The sequence below is a fragment of the Molossus molossus genome, unplaced genomic scaffold (assembly GCF_014108415.1).
Source record: "Molossus molossus isolate mMolMol1 unplaced genomic scaffold, mMolMol1.p scaffold_m16_p_8, whole genome shotgun sequence".
NCBI lineage: Eukaryota > Metazoa > Chordata > Mammalia > Chiroptera > Molossidae > Molossus > Molossus molossus.
The window spans coordinates 23,400,821-23,415,144 of record NW_023425402.1 but is presented as its reverse complement, the minus strand read 5'-3'; the positions used below and the strand labels follow the sequence as shown (position 1 = coordinate 23,415,144).

The 14,324-nt window shown below is 45.5% G+C and overlaps 2 protein-coding genes across 4 annotated transcripts in view; both read right to left on the bottom strand.

Moving 5' to 3' along the window:
* Positions 1–135: 135 nt before the first annotated feature.
* On the bottom strand, positions 136–10,216 carry LOC118621414 (metallothionein-1A-like). The gene is made up of 2 exons (XM_036248725.1): positions 10,202–10,216; positions 136–306 (listed from the first exon to the last, which is right to left on the bottom strand). Exons 1-2 carry the CDS (start codon positions 10,214–10,216, stop codon positions 136–138), a joined length of 186 nt encoding a protein of 61 aa, XP_036104618.1.
* A 1,806-nt stretch (positions 10,217–12,022) lies between these two features.
* The window catches only part of FBXO9 (F-box protein 9), a 30,742-nt gene continuing 28,440 nt past the window's right edge, over positions 12,023–14,324 (bottom strand). For all 3 annotated transcript variants that reach the window (XM_036248507.1, XM_036248508.1, XM_036248509.1), the window contains exon 13: positions 12,023–12,586. In XM_036248507.1, the coding sequence (XP_036104400.1) occupies positions 12,460–12,586 (127 nt within the window). In that variant the 3' untranslated portion in view covers positions 12,023–12,459. The remainder of the gene's footprint in view (positions 12,587–14,324) is intronic.

Below are 14,324 nucleotides of genomic sequence, written 5' to 3'. Positions count from 1 at the left end.
TCTTCTTTTATCATTCATGTATTTTATAGGAAAAAAAAGGGGGGGAATGTAGCAAACCGATCAGGGTGCTACCAAAAAAAATACAGGTTTGTACATGTTGCTCTGTGCACATCGGGGAGCAGCGTCTCCCCCCCATCACGCATAGCAGCTGCACTTGTCCGATGCTCCTGTGCAGATGCAGCCCTGGGCGCGCTTGGTGCAGCCCCCGGGGCACCAGGAGCAGCAGTTCTTCCGGCGGGAGGTGCGTCTGCAGTCTCTGCACGTGCAGGAGCCACCGGTGGCGCAGCAGCTGGGGTCCGTGGCGAGCTAAAGCCGTGGCTGGAGTCTGGGAAGAGCTGCAAAGAAGGTCTCTAGGTCTTCGAGGAGGCGCGCTCTCATGGGGAAAAGTCTTCAAAGTTGGAGTTCGATGTCCTGGATCCTGGATGGGGCACACCCTGCATTGTCCTGGAGCAACAAACACTTCTCTGGGCCTGTTTCCTCCTTTGATCTTGATGTCAATGAGGCCCCTCTGGGATCTCACATTTTAAAATGGTAGTAATATCAGTGCTCATTTGGATTCACCAAATCCAGGAGCTGTATCCCAGGCGATACTGGCATCTCCTCACCATCAGCAGGGCTGGCACCTGGATCCACTACCCGCCAAGGAAGGGGGTGAGGGCGCTCTGTTTATTCAGCTCCCTTGGTCTGAGACCCCCAGAGACCAAGGATGCTGGCCACGCAGTGGGAAGAGTGGAGCCTTACAGAGGGGCTGCAGAGAGGAGGGGGAGTTTTGTTCTGCTTGTAGCAAACACAAGGATGCAGTTTAAACTGGGCGAGTCAATAGCCACGGCCTTCTGGGTTAGCCTCCCTGGGATAAACTCAGCTTAGTCCCATCAAGTCAAAGCCTTTGAGAAGCCTTGACATTCATCTGGCACCTACAAGGCAGATCCTGGGGCTTACTGGTAGTGGGGGTAGGGGTGGCGCTGGGTAGGGGGCTCTGCACACAAGTTGCTTATAATTCAGTATCACAACTTCTCTGTGAAGCCTTCTGACGGGTGTGCATGCCAGGATATGGCAGAAAACACAACAGAGGTGACATTACAGGGATTTTCTGTAAAAACCTGTGAGAGCACAGTGGAGGCCCAGGGGAAGTAGATGGTACGTAATTATTCACTGACTGGGGTAAATCTTCTAGGAGAAGAAAATAACGTTCAAGGTGGAGCTGGGGGAGCTGGAAGAAAGGGCATTCCAGAGCCTGAGTGCAAGGGTGCATGGGCACAACTACTCTCGGCTAGCCGAGGGCCCGAGCAGGGGACAAGACTGGAAAGGCAGGTGATGGTCGAATCGTTCCAAGGCTAGGATGCAAAGCTCTGATTTTTGACTTAGCCTCTGTGCCAAAGGTCAAGCACTAGAGCTTCCATTCACCCTGCAGATGGCTATTGCTTGACCTGGATAATGCGAGTGTTTCTTTTTCATCTGAGCCAACTTTAAAAAATATGGACATTTTACATACAACCTAGATTTCCAGCTTCTCTGTAAATGTGGGAAGGTCTAGCCCCATGGAGGCAATTGGGAGGAGCTAAGTGTCCAAGTCCCTTCCAGACGAGCCACACAGGGCCAGCCAGCCCCGCTGACCCTCCCATAGCAAGCAAGGCCACAGAAGGTTGTAACTCGGGCATAGCAGGGCAAGTTGTGACTCATTGAGACTAATCTGGGGATAGAAGAATACTGTTAGGTTCAAGCAAGAGCTGATATGGTCCTGATCTAGGCAGTGGCAAGGAATGAAAAGCCTTGTACGGAAGGAATAGGTGTCGCCGAGGGGTGCCCCGTGAGGGCCAGTAAGCTCTCTGTCCCAAGTTCGTTCTCAACCAGCATGAAGCCCACGCTCGCACAGTAATAGTACCTTCCACCAGATTACTTTGATCCCCCCTACAATCCTGTGGCTATGGTATTGCCACCCCAGTTGGTGGATGAGGAAACTGAAGTTCCGAGATGTTTTATTATTTGCCTGAAACAGTTCAGCCAGTAAGAGCAGAGCAGAACCGGCCTTTGGCGTTGGGCTCCCAATTAGAAGGCACCTCCCTGGTCGGGTGCGCTCCTCTGCCCTGGACCCAGAGGCCGGGAGTCAGCGTGTCTGGGGTAGATCCACTGCCATCCGCTCACTGGACGAGCTACTAAACACCTCTGTGCCTCGGTCTTCTCACCTGTGAGAAAGGACGGTCGCCCCTACTTCACAGGGTCGTTATGAGGATCCAGTGAGTTAATGTGTTGGCTCATCGTCCATATTCTACATAAGCCAGTCTATGGCCCTGGGTGCCTTGTGGGGAGTAGAGAGAGGGTGGGGTGTAGGGGAGACACAGGTGTGGGTGTGGTAGGTGGGCTGGCACAACCCTCTACACCTGGTGCTGCCAACAGGAGGAGACACCAGCTGGTCCTGAGCCATCTGGGCTGCTGTGGGTGGTGGAGAGGAGAAGGACGTGGTGGGGCTGACCTATCTTTAGACTCTCCTCCTGGGGAGTCAGCCTGCAGTTTCCTATTTCTGGCCACCAGAGGAAAGGGATTGGGGGCTGGTGGGAGTGGCCAAACTCATCCAGAGGCGACCGAAGGAAGGTAGACTAAATGGGTGACCCTGGGTAGTGCCATCAAGGGTGCTAAACTGCTTGTTATTGTGCTGAGGCTGATACTACGCTGAGATCAACCTAATGACGCTGCCTTCTGAAAACACTGAGCTTGTTGTTGTTTTTTTAATACTCACCTGAGGACATTTTTCCATTTTTTTGTTCAGATAGAGTGGGAGGGAGAGAGAAACATCGATGCGAGAGAGACACATCGAGTGCTTGCCACCCACACAACCCAACCAGGGCCGGGGACAAACTACAACCGAGGTACGAGCCCCTAGCAGGAACCGAACCAGGATCTCTCTGGACCACAGGCTGACGCTCTAACCGCTGAGCCAAACTTGCCAGAGCTGAAGACACTGAGCTTGTAACCTGTGCTCAGACTGCCGGGAATGGAGGCACAGAGTCTGAGCGGGCTGGATAGAGCCCAGACAGGGCTCATGGCTACAGCAGGCAGAATGATGGTTCTCCGTCCCCAAAGATGTCCATGTCCTATTTCCTAGGACTGTGACAAAACCTTCCATGGCAAAAGGGACTTTGCCCATGTGAGTAAGCTAAGAACTTGAAGATGGGGAGACAGCATGCATTATCCAGGTGGCCCCAATCTAATCACCTTGGTTCTCAAAAGTGGAGAACCTTTCCCAGCTGTGGTCAGAGAGGGAGGCAGATGGGACGAGGAAGAGTGGTCAGAGAGACAGATTGTTACCAGCTTTGAGGAACGGGGAAGGGAGCCATACACCAAGGAACACGGCAGCCTCCAGAAATTGGAAAAGGCGAGGGAGGGATTCTCTCCTAGACCCTCCAGCAGGAACACTGCCTGCAGACACCTTGACTGTAGGCCAGTGAGACCCACACCACACTGCAGACCTCCAGAACTGTAAGTGAATACATTTGTGTTCTTTTAAGCCACCAAGCTGCAGCAGTAAAAGAAAACTAACACACTCACTGAGGATGACGTGGACCAGAAGACCAAGAATTAGCCATCAGTGGGAGCGGTCTTGGATGAAGGAGGCTGAGATGAGGAGGCCCGGGCTTGGGCCGGAACTCGTCTCCAACACCTCAGTGACACGGTGGAGCAGGTGCCCACAGGGCTGGCCCGGTCTACAGATGCCGGACCAAGATGCAGAACGTTCCCCCAGCACCAGGGAAGACAGGAAAGCGCCACACAGATATTGCAGAGTGTGTGGGTCAGATCAGGGGGAAGGAACTTGCCACTGGAGCCTAAGATAATACATTTAAGCAAATGTGAGCCAGATTTTAGGAGGCCTGGATGGTGAGAGAGTTTGACACTCAAAGGGGGGCTGTCCCCGAAACCATCTATCTACTGGCAAACTTATTCAAGCCTTCTGGTTAGTTCTCCTTCCTTCAGGTAACTCAATAGTTCTCAACAGGCCACAGATGAGGGTAATTTTGCCCCTCCGGAGGCATTTAGCAATGTATAAAGAAATTTTTGGTTGTCACAATTGGGAGGAGGGTTGCTCCTGGCATCTAGTGGGTAAAGGCCAAGGATCTTACTAAACATCCTGTAGTGGATAGAAAAAGCTCACCCTCCCACCCCAACAAGGAATCATCCAGCCCCAAATGTCAACAGCACGGAGGTTGAAAAACCAAGGTAGAGGAACTTTTAACTCCTCATTAAAAGGCACCCACTCCTCAGTCAATCCCCCGAGTTATTAAAGTCTTCTGGTCAGTTCCTTTGCTCACACATAGGACCAACCTCAACTCAGGCATTAATGAAAGGCAGTAACTGGGGTAATGTTTTAATCTGAGATGCCACTAACTGCAAAGGGGTGGTCTTTCTGGAAAACACTGCCTCGTCTCCTGGTCAGTGTATCTGCTGCTTCCTTGAGATGCCTGCGACATTCTGACAATTTATCCCCTTGATCACATCTTCCTAGGACTGCACAGAGAATCCCAGGGAACAGTTCAAGGATCAGGAAACAGAGCTAGTCTTAGCTGATTCGCCCCGAGACTTTTCCCTCTGTATTCCTCAATCACACTAAATCAGGGGGTCACTGTCTACCTTGGTCTAGCAGTGAAGAAGAGGGGTAGGGTCCATGTCAAGGTTGAGTGGCCCTGTCTGCATATGTTGCAATACTTAGGCTCTAATATAATTGTTTCATCTTTAGTTTGCAGGGAACTTGACACAATGTATCTGGGACAAACAGAAGTCTCCCCTCTGTACCAATGAGGAAACTAGGCTTTGAAAAACAATGTTTCTCAAACCGTGAAAAACAGTAATTACAGTTGGTGAAAGACCTAGCTATTTGCAATGACACATTAGAGAAGTATAATCTTCATCAAATGATTCCCCAGGCCAACAATTAGTGTTACCACATCAACAGTTGCACTGCATTGAACTTACACCTTGCTCACAAACATTCACTTCCCAGCACCCCATTTTCACCACTGTGGCCACTCACCCTCACCCCCCTATCCCACACCCAGCCAGCACTGCTCCTGGTGAAAAGCCGGCAAAGAAACACTAAGAATGCCTCTCTGAACTTTCCAAAATTGGTATATTAATTCTATAATCAGGAAAAACAACTTTTTAAATATACATTTTCTAAATAAAAGGAAGGAAGGAAGGAAGGAAGGAAGGAAGGAAGGAAGGAAGGAAGGAAGGAAGGAAGGAAGGAAAGAATTGAGTCTAGAACCTACATCTTCTCAAATTGAACCAGGCTCTGCAAACTTTACTTTTCAGTATTGTTTTCAAAAAGTTTGGAAAATTCACAGATGCTTCCCATTCTGCTGTGTCAATGGAAAGGATAGGAAGGCAGGACAAGGAATGTTCCTGTCCCGGAAGGATGCGGAGAGAGCTGTCCATCCTCCCCCGGTGATGGCCGACCCTGAAAGGTACAGGCAACAGGAAAGGTGGGGGCAACGTGGGGGCCACGTGGAGTCCTCACACTCCAAGAAATCTGCTTCTTGACCACCTTAGCAGCAGAAGAAAAGCCTGTCCCAAAACTTGTTTCTACTTAAGACACAATTTGTTGACCTTTCTATTTCTCCTGATTCTTCACGTTCTTCCAGATTATTTTTCCAGACTCAGGACTTGTCTGAAATTACCACTTCCGCTTCGGTACTTCTCCTTCTTGTTGCATTCGAGGGGGTGGGAGGTGGGGTGAGGAAGGCTAGGAACAGGGATTTTCTATTTATAGTCTCCATGACCCTTATAAAGGTCATCTTTTGTACTCTATCCTTAAGTAAGAGCCGGGCTGCACTTTGTCTTACTCAAGTCTTCTCAAGATTAGAGTTCTCAGAATAGATGTATTGCGGTATCACTTAGCAATTGGAAAAAAGGCCATTTGGGGTTATGGAAGAGACATTGAATTTAGGGACATTCAAAGCTTTCTTGCTCTTGGCCATTTTGGCTCAAGGGTTATAAACTTGTGCTTCTAAAACAAATGTTCCCAAGGACAAGGTTGGGCATTTGCCTGAATGTGACCTTGTATTCTTTTATGCTTTCCCTCTCCTTCCGCTCTGTGAACTTCTTAATCTTCTAATTTTCTCTTGACTCTTCCAGGCGTGTCTCAGGCCCTTCTGAGAAGAATTAGGAAGGCTGTTCCTGTAGAGAAATTCTTGACATTTGCCTAACATGCTATCAAGGATTTCCCATGGACTTCCACATCTTTTTCTTTGTATCAGCCTTGGGAGCATCACTGACTTCTGTTTATTTCCCCCTAAGCTACCCAAGGCCTGGCGGCTGCTCCAGACTTCCAGACTCTTGTATGTATAAGGGGCAGTCTTACCCACCGGCCGGTGAGGAACAGAGAGAGGGTGATTATGTGCTCCCAGTTCTTGCTGGCAGCCTCCCTACTGGCTCAGACCTAGCAGCAGAGTCTTACTCAATGACCCTTGAGCAACTACCAGCAACTGATCAAGCCCAGTCCTCAGTCTGACACACACTTCCTTGCCTTGGTCTAAGGGGATTTCTTGTATAAACTACCCAGTTGAGAGAGATCACAAGTATAGTCTTAGTGTTTTTTCAAGATATGATTTTAGCATCTTACTTCTGGGGGCTCACAGTCATAGAACTATCGCCCTCACTCACCCGACTGTTACTGTTCTGTTAGAAAATCCTACTTAATAACAGTTTCCATAGAGAGGACCTGCTATGTGCCGGGGCTTAACATCTGTAGTATCTGATTGTCACAGCAACCCCACGGGTAGTTATCATTCTCCCTAGTTTTCAAATAAGGCTTCAGGTGTTAAGTGACTTCGACTAAGATAGTAAGTGCTGGTAAGGGTGGGAGTTCAAACCCAGGGCTCTTCAACTCCCAAGCCCAGGGTCATTCCATTGGTTTATGCCATTTCCTTACCTCTCCCTTTAAGTTCTGAGTTAGGGGAACAACATACCCCTTCGTGTCAGGGGGATACAATCCTTTCTTTCCTATTTGGGCTCCAGGGACTCAGAGGAATTGAGTTTTGAAGGATGCATAATTGAAAGACCCCTCATCTAGAGGAGCCCCCGTGTGCGTAGCTATCACTTGCTGTGAATGGTATTAGCACCCACTCCTGTAAGCTCGCAATGGGTGAACCTGGGCAGGGAGTGACTCGGGTGCTGTGGTGGTAGAGAAGGCCACAGAGACTTCCCTCCACTGCAGGTGATAACTGTGACGGTCTGATTGGAAGGTGGCGCACATTTACTGAGCATCTACTACATGTCAGGCTGTGTGCTGGGTGCTCCGAGTTCGTGTCCTTTGCGCCACACCATGCAGCTAGCTCCTCATACCCAGAGCTCCCAATGAATCCATTTCCCTAGGTGATCATGCAGGGGAGGCACCTCACAGATGGGAATGAAGGAGGAACGAGGCGGGGGGAACTTTGCTTCTAGATATCTACCTCAAGGCAATGCGAGTTATGAGCAAGGGAAGATCCCTCTCAGCAACCATCCACATGAACCTGGCCTCATAGGTCCAGGCCCAGGAGCAACTAGCCAGGCATGAAAGAAATCAGACTGAAGTCAAGCACAGACATGAGGAAAGTAGAAACCAAATACAAATGTGGTACTTTTCAATGCGGTTGCTTCTTGGCACCAAAATCTCTGTCCGCCGATGCAGAAGTCGAGTATTCTGAGGGAAATCAGCAGGGTCCAATGGCAGTTGTCTTTCTACCCTGGGAAACACCAAAGACACTTTCTTCTTTTCTGTCATGAAGCAGAAAAACATCTGGAACAGAACAAGTAGCCTTCATTCCAAGTTAAATCTGATGAAACGCTGGTGAAGAGCCAATACCGTGTATATAGAATGACCATGCATTCCGGTTTGCCCAGGACAGCCCGGGTTTATGCTTGTTGTCCCAGTGTAATCACAAAACACAGTCTTTCCACTCAAAGTTGCCCCGATTTTGACAATCAATTGACTTATACGGTCACTTTGCTTATAACCTGGTTTCAAATTACTGCACACAATAAATACTCTAGTGTTTGAAGAAAGTTAGTCTGCACAGAAATCCATTTCGTCAGAAAGAAGCCTATCCTGCTGATGAAATGTTGACACTCTACCCTCTCAATCTGCTGCATAACACACACGCACACACATGCACTCACACACATGCATACACACATGCACACTGTTCTGGTGTCAGTTGGCATTCTTAGAACAATCATGATTTTGTGAATTTGAATTCCACTGCCAAATGTCTATGGGAGTCACAAGAAGAAAGTGCAAATGCAGAAGCTTTGAGTGGATTTAATAGCGATGTACCCAATCTCTGCCCTGGGCAGAAGACTACGGGAAGGGGGCCTGGGGCCTCCCAAGTATGAAAGAGTCACAAATTGGGCCATTTGCTTGTCAAATGGCAACTGGCTGGCCTCTCTTCTGCCCCTTCCCATCTTCCCTAGCTCCCTCCTGACCCCCAGATGATTTATCCCAGGATCCCTTTCCTATTCATTCTAAAACAGGATATTCAATTTTCTCAAACAGCCAAGGTTTTCTGCCCAGATAGTTGCTGGTTCGATTCCCAGTCAGGGCACAGGCCCAAGTTGTGGGCCAAATCCCCAAATGGGGGGCATGCTGGAGGCAACCGATGTTCTCTCTCATCGATGTTTCTCTCTCTCTCTCTCTCTCTCTCTCTCTCTCTCTCTCTCTCTCTTTCTCTCTCTCTCTCTCTCCCCCTTCCTCCCTCTCTGTTCCTCTATCTCTAAAAAATCAATTAAAAAAATTAAAAAGAAAAAATCTGGCCAAGGAAACTGGGATTCCTTGGTTAGATATTGGGAAGCTCAGCCAGACAGGAGTCAGGACTCTGTCACCTAGATGTCAGACACACACCTTTATTCTTAGATCCTATCACGTGCATCTTTGAAGGCCAATCATAAGAATTTGGGTGTTCCTGTTTTCTTGTGAATGTGAAAACCAGCATCCCCCTAGCCCTGAGAATGAAAGCAAAAACAAAGGGGTGGGACAAGAGTGTCACCTAGTGGCAAAAGCTTGCTTGCATTCATTCCTTTCTAGAAAGCTGGTTATCTCCCGCCCCTGAAATGAGTCCAGTGCTCCCGAGGAATTCTTTTTACTTCATGTTCTCAACACACCTGTGCTTTGGAATCAGGAATTTCAAAGGAATGCCCTCTGTCCTCAAAGAACCCGGAGCCTGGTGGAGGGATACTGACATGTAAAGGGTTTAGACTGGAGTGACAGTAGGACAGAGGTACGGTGGGGGGGCATTTTGGACACAGACGAAGGACACTTTCTGGTGGAGTCAGGGAATGGGTTACAGAGATGCTAAGAAAGACTAAGATGAAGTGGAAATTCGCTGACTACATGCTTGGCTTGCCCGTCTCGGCTGGCCAGCTGCACGGGTGGGAAACCGCGAGGGCTGCATCAGGCACAAACCTTGCTCTCCCTTTCTGTGACCAGCCGGTCCCTGTGGTGGCCACTCACCGCGTGTGGCTGTCAAGTACTTGACACATAGTGAATCTGAATGAAGATGTGCTGCAAATGTAAATTACACTACAGACTTCAAAGATTTAGAATCGAAAGAGTGTAAAAAAATACATTAACCATGTGTATATTGAAATTACGTTCAAATGATACTCTTGGATACACTGGATTAAAGTATATTACGCAAACGAATCTCACCGGTTTCTTTTTATTTTTTAGTAAGGTGGCCCTAGAAATCTTAGAATTACCTATGTAGTTCAAATTATGTTTGAATTGGGCAGCGCTGGTCTAAGCCATTGGTTCAGCTCTAGTGGGAATTATAACATGTGAGTTTTTATGAGATTCCTTTAGAACTGGGCTCCTGGCTCTGGCTTCAAGCAAGCGTTCCAGAATCATCCTTGCTCTACCCTCGGGGTGAGCTTGAGCAAGTTTATTTAAACTCTCATAACTTCTACTTTCTTATTTAAAATATGGGACAAAAATGCCTGTGTTGTGAGCAAAAGGCAGTAACGCCTATAAACTTAAGACTTTTGCTCCACACTTAAACACATAAAAGCTCCTAATTGTTTTAAAACGGCTTTATTGAGGTATTATTTACAAATAAACTCTTAATGACCCTTAAGATGAAATTTACTGAGCCCTTCCTACGATCAGGCACTTTGTATGAGTCTCGTCCTTGAATGTGTTGGGGTTGGTTTGCCCACCTTAGGAGGACCCCCTCACCTTCCCATTCCCCATCTCCTCGCCTCCACACTGGGGTGGGTGGTCAATAAGTGGTTTCCACCGTAACTTCCAGTTTTTACATTGTTTTGTCAGAAATGTTTAGAGTTCTATTACATAATATCCGAAAGATCTTTTTATACAGTCTCTTGTTCTTGTTTCATGGATATATTTCTTTCATAATAAGATATGTAATTTTGGTTTGTTTTTAAATTTTTTCTACCACCTGACCTTGGTTTCCTTTGTGTTCCATTTGTTTAATAAGGTTGATTCTCTTTGTGTTGTAGACTTTATCTTCATGTGCCTGGTGTTCCTTACATGTCCACTGATATTCAGTGAGGCACTCCATGTTGACTGGGACCTAGGTCTGTGGGTGGGGGTGGCTCATCGACTAAGAAGTGAAGGAGGGAACCTATTCCGTTGTAGCCCCTCAATCTCAGTATCTGTGGGTCTTTGAGTAGAGTTGCTGTCTGCCCTTCACTTTCCTGCCTCACAGGGGATCCTTCCTGCTGGGTCTCACTGTTACTACCGGTTGGTCAATTGAGTTGATTTGCTCTTTTGGGTGTTAGGATTATTTTTTTAATCATTGCAGTCTAATATTCTCACAATAAATATCTATTGCTTTTGTATTAAAAATTCAAATATACAAAAAATTTAAACTGATAAAAATTATTTTCAGCTCTGCAAGCTAAATAATTATTGCAAGTTGCTTTAGTGGTCATGAAGGAACATTTGAACTTGGTATCGACTGGCTGTCAGCAACCGGTTATTTAATTCAAGGGCAGGTGGCAAATCAGACTTCAAATTCCAGTTTCCTTAGGAATATATTTTTCTAGCTATACTTTGCTATGTCCTAATCAGATGTTCTAACTTGTACACCAAAACTAACAGTCATGTCATGAAGACCTGCCTTGTCTTAGGCATGTTGCTTCTTCCTCCCACTTTTCTAACTTGAGGAACATATCACATCTGATGGCTGCAAAGAGCCAGCTAAGTAGAACTCTCTTCTTTCTGTACACACACACTAAACATGTTTGCTTTTCATCTTGTTTTAACAATATTTTTTCTTTATTGATTTTAGAGAGAGAGGGAGATAGAAACATCGATGAGAACATCAACTGGCGCTTCCTGCATGCCCCTCACTGGGGATCGGGCCCACAACCTGGGCATGTGTCTTGACCGGGAATCAAACCGGCGACCTCTTGGTGCATGGGTCAACGCTCAACCACTGAGCCACACTGGCTGGGCACTTTTCATCTTTAACATAACATGTATTTGCTTTTTAAGAGCCCTGTTCCATACTCATTGCAGGAATGTGTGAAGTGTCTTTTAACTATGACATGAACTTGAAAGATGTTGATTTCAGAAAACATGAGGACGGACTGAAGGTATGTCTGAATCACAAAAAGAAACCTGAATCCATGGTAGACGGCTGCCAGACAAACTCTGAAACTTTACTAGTACTGTGACTTGGGAGGTAACATACAGTTTACTTGATCACTAGCTCTCTCCCAACTTTAATTCTGGAAAAGGGTAGGCCTGGGTTCACATGATCTCCTCCTGTTCCTTTGGAATGACGACGCCTAGTTCATCTTGTTGGAGTGTTCCAGTCCTGAGGGGTCCACTCTTTCTCACTTAGTGTCATCTCATGTAATGTCATAATCTGTAAGGTGCTTGGATGAGGTCAGAGTATAGGTATCTGGTCTGTGGCTACATATAAAAGCCAATGATGAAATGAAGAAATGACTCTTGAGCCTTCACTGGCTACCCTGGGACTGTTTATTATTCTGATGTTTTAAAAAGGTCATCCAAATACATTTTCTTGAAAGAAAAATTTATTTGTAATCTTTATTGGTCAAACAGTTTCAAACAAATCCAGAAGAGGTTTTCACATTTTGCGCCTGTAGTGCAAGGACACTATGTCATGCGTGAAAGAAATGCTTATCCAATAAAGCTCTCTCCTGACGCATTAAACATTGGGAGGATCAGGCAGAAGGCTTATGTGACAGAAATCTGCTTGAAAAAGGACATAATTTAAAGCTCATATTACGCTTTTTCACAACATAAATGTGTTTAAACAACTTATAATTTCAACTTCTTAATTCAAAACACCCCAAGAATCAACTATCCCTTTAAATAAAAACAAAATAATCAATTTATACTCTTCTTAAAAGAATTCCAACAATGCAAAATAAGTTCCAATTCCAGATATATATATATATGTACATTTATAACTTAGTGCTCTTCCGCGCGATATGCCTTTACTCATGCACACTGACTGACAGAGGCCTCTCTGAGAAAGCGGTGTAGCTCCTCACTCGGGCAAAGAACAGAGGGGTGTACATCTTGTCAATCTCAAAAGCAGTGACTGCTGTCTCTCCAGTTGACCTGGAAATAATGCACAAAATTACAAATTACCAGGAAAACTCAACTCATTTAAAATCCTTGCATATTTCTGGGGTGGAGTATATTTTACGTTAATCTTTAAAAAATTTTAATACATCTCAGTAAAATCTAAATAATGTGGGCACACTGTAGAAAATTTTAAAAATTTAGAAAAATACAAAAAAAGTAAGTCATAACTCTTCTATCATTCAGATACAGCAATACAAAGCACTTTTCTCAGTGTTTCTTCCAAATACATCAACCTCTATCAAGCTATTTTTAAAATATGTTTTTATTGATTTTTTTAGAGAGCGCGGAAGGAAGAGAGATAAACATCTATGTGAGAAACATTGATCGGCTGCCTCCTGCATGCCCCCCACCAAGGATCAAGCTCAAAATCCAGGCATGTGCCCTGACTGGGAATCGAAGCAGGACCTCTCAGTCCAGGGGACGACACTCAGCCCACTGAGCCACACCGGCCGGGAAATAATCTGTTTTCTTTTTATTTTTTTATTTTTTTATCCTTACCCGAGGACATTTTTCCCATTTTTTTTTTTTGTTGTTGTTCAGGTAGAGTGGGAGGGAGAGAGAGGAACAGAGAGAGAGAGAGAAACACCGATGTGAAAGGAACACATCGAGTGGCTGCCACCCGCACGACCAACCAGGGCCGGGGACAAACTGCAACCGAGGTACATGCCCCTAGCGGGAACCGAACCCGGGCCTCTCAGGACCGCAGGCCGACGCTCTTACCGCTGAGCCAAACCGGCCAGGGCTGTTTTCTTTATTTAACACTATGACATATGCATTTCCTAACATCATGAAATACTCTTCAGAAGTCATTTTTAGTGGCTGCATAATATTTCACTATCTGTTTGTACCACAATTTACTCATTAAGTCCTCTCTTGTTGGAGATACGGCTGTTTTCAGTATTTGGCAATTAAAAATGTGATACTTTTTACTATGTCCTTTGGACAGATGCCAAAGAGAGAATTTCTAAGTCAAAGCTATAGACATTTTAAGGCTCTTGTTAAAATGTACTTTAGAAAGAATCATAATTCTAGAATAGAATTTAATGATTTAGTATTTGTGTGATCAACAACATAATTACAGATGGGAGGGAGGGGAAGCAGATTATAAGTTATACTACTACAGTCTTTTATATATTCATATTTTCCCCCCAAAGGGGAAACAAACAAAAGCAGAAAATTCAAGTGCCTTAACTATTATAAGGAAGTCAATATGATCATTAACAGTTACAAACATTGCCTCTTATGTCTTTTTTTCTCCTAAAACATGATGCTTTTCATTTCTTTGGTTCTACTTCTGGGTTTGGCTTCTTTCTTTGAAAAGAAAAATAAGTCCACAGATTGAGAGAAACTAAAAGGAAGTGAGAAAAAAACAAAACTGCTTGTTCTCAGTCGTTAGGACCTTCCAAATCAGTGCAAAAAGTTATTTGTAAGATAGAAATGTGGCCAAAAGAGCTTTCAGCAAAATGGTCAAAGTTGTGAAGTAGGTTGATTGAAGGTGATCTCAAAACTTATCTCTCAGAATTTTGGATTCAAATGAATGGAAAGCCTTCAGTTACAAACCAATATTCTTCCAAATCCAACAGCCGCTAACTTCAATAGCCACATGAATTGATATTTCACTTTCGTAATCCCTTTTTTCTTTTACTTCTTTCTGTACTGCTCCTTTCTCACACACACTCCTCTGCTCACTGAGGATTTCATTCCGGCAAAT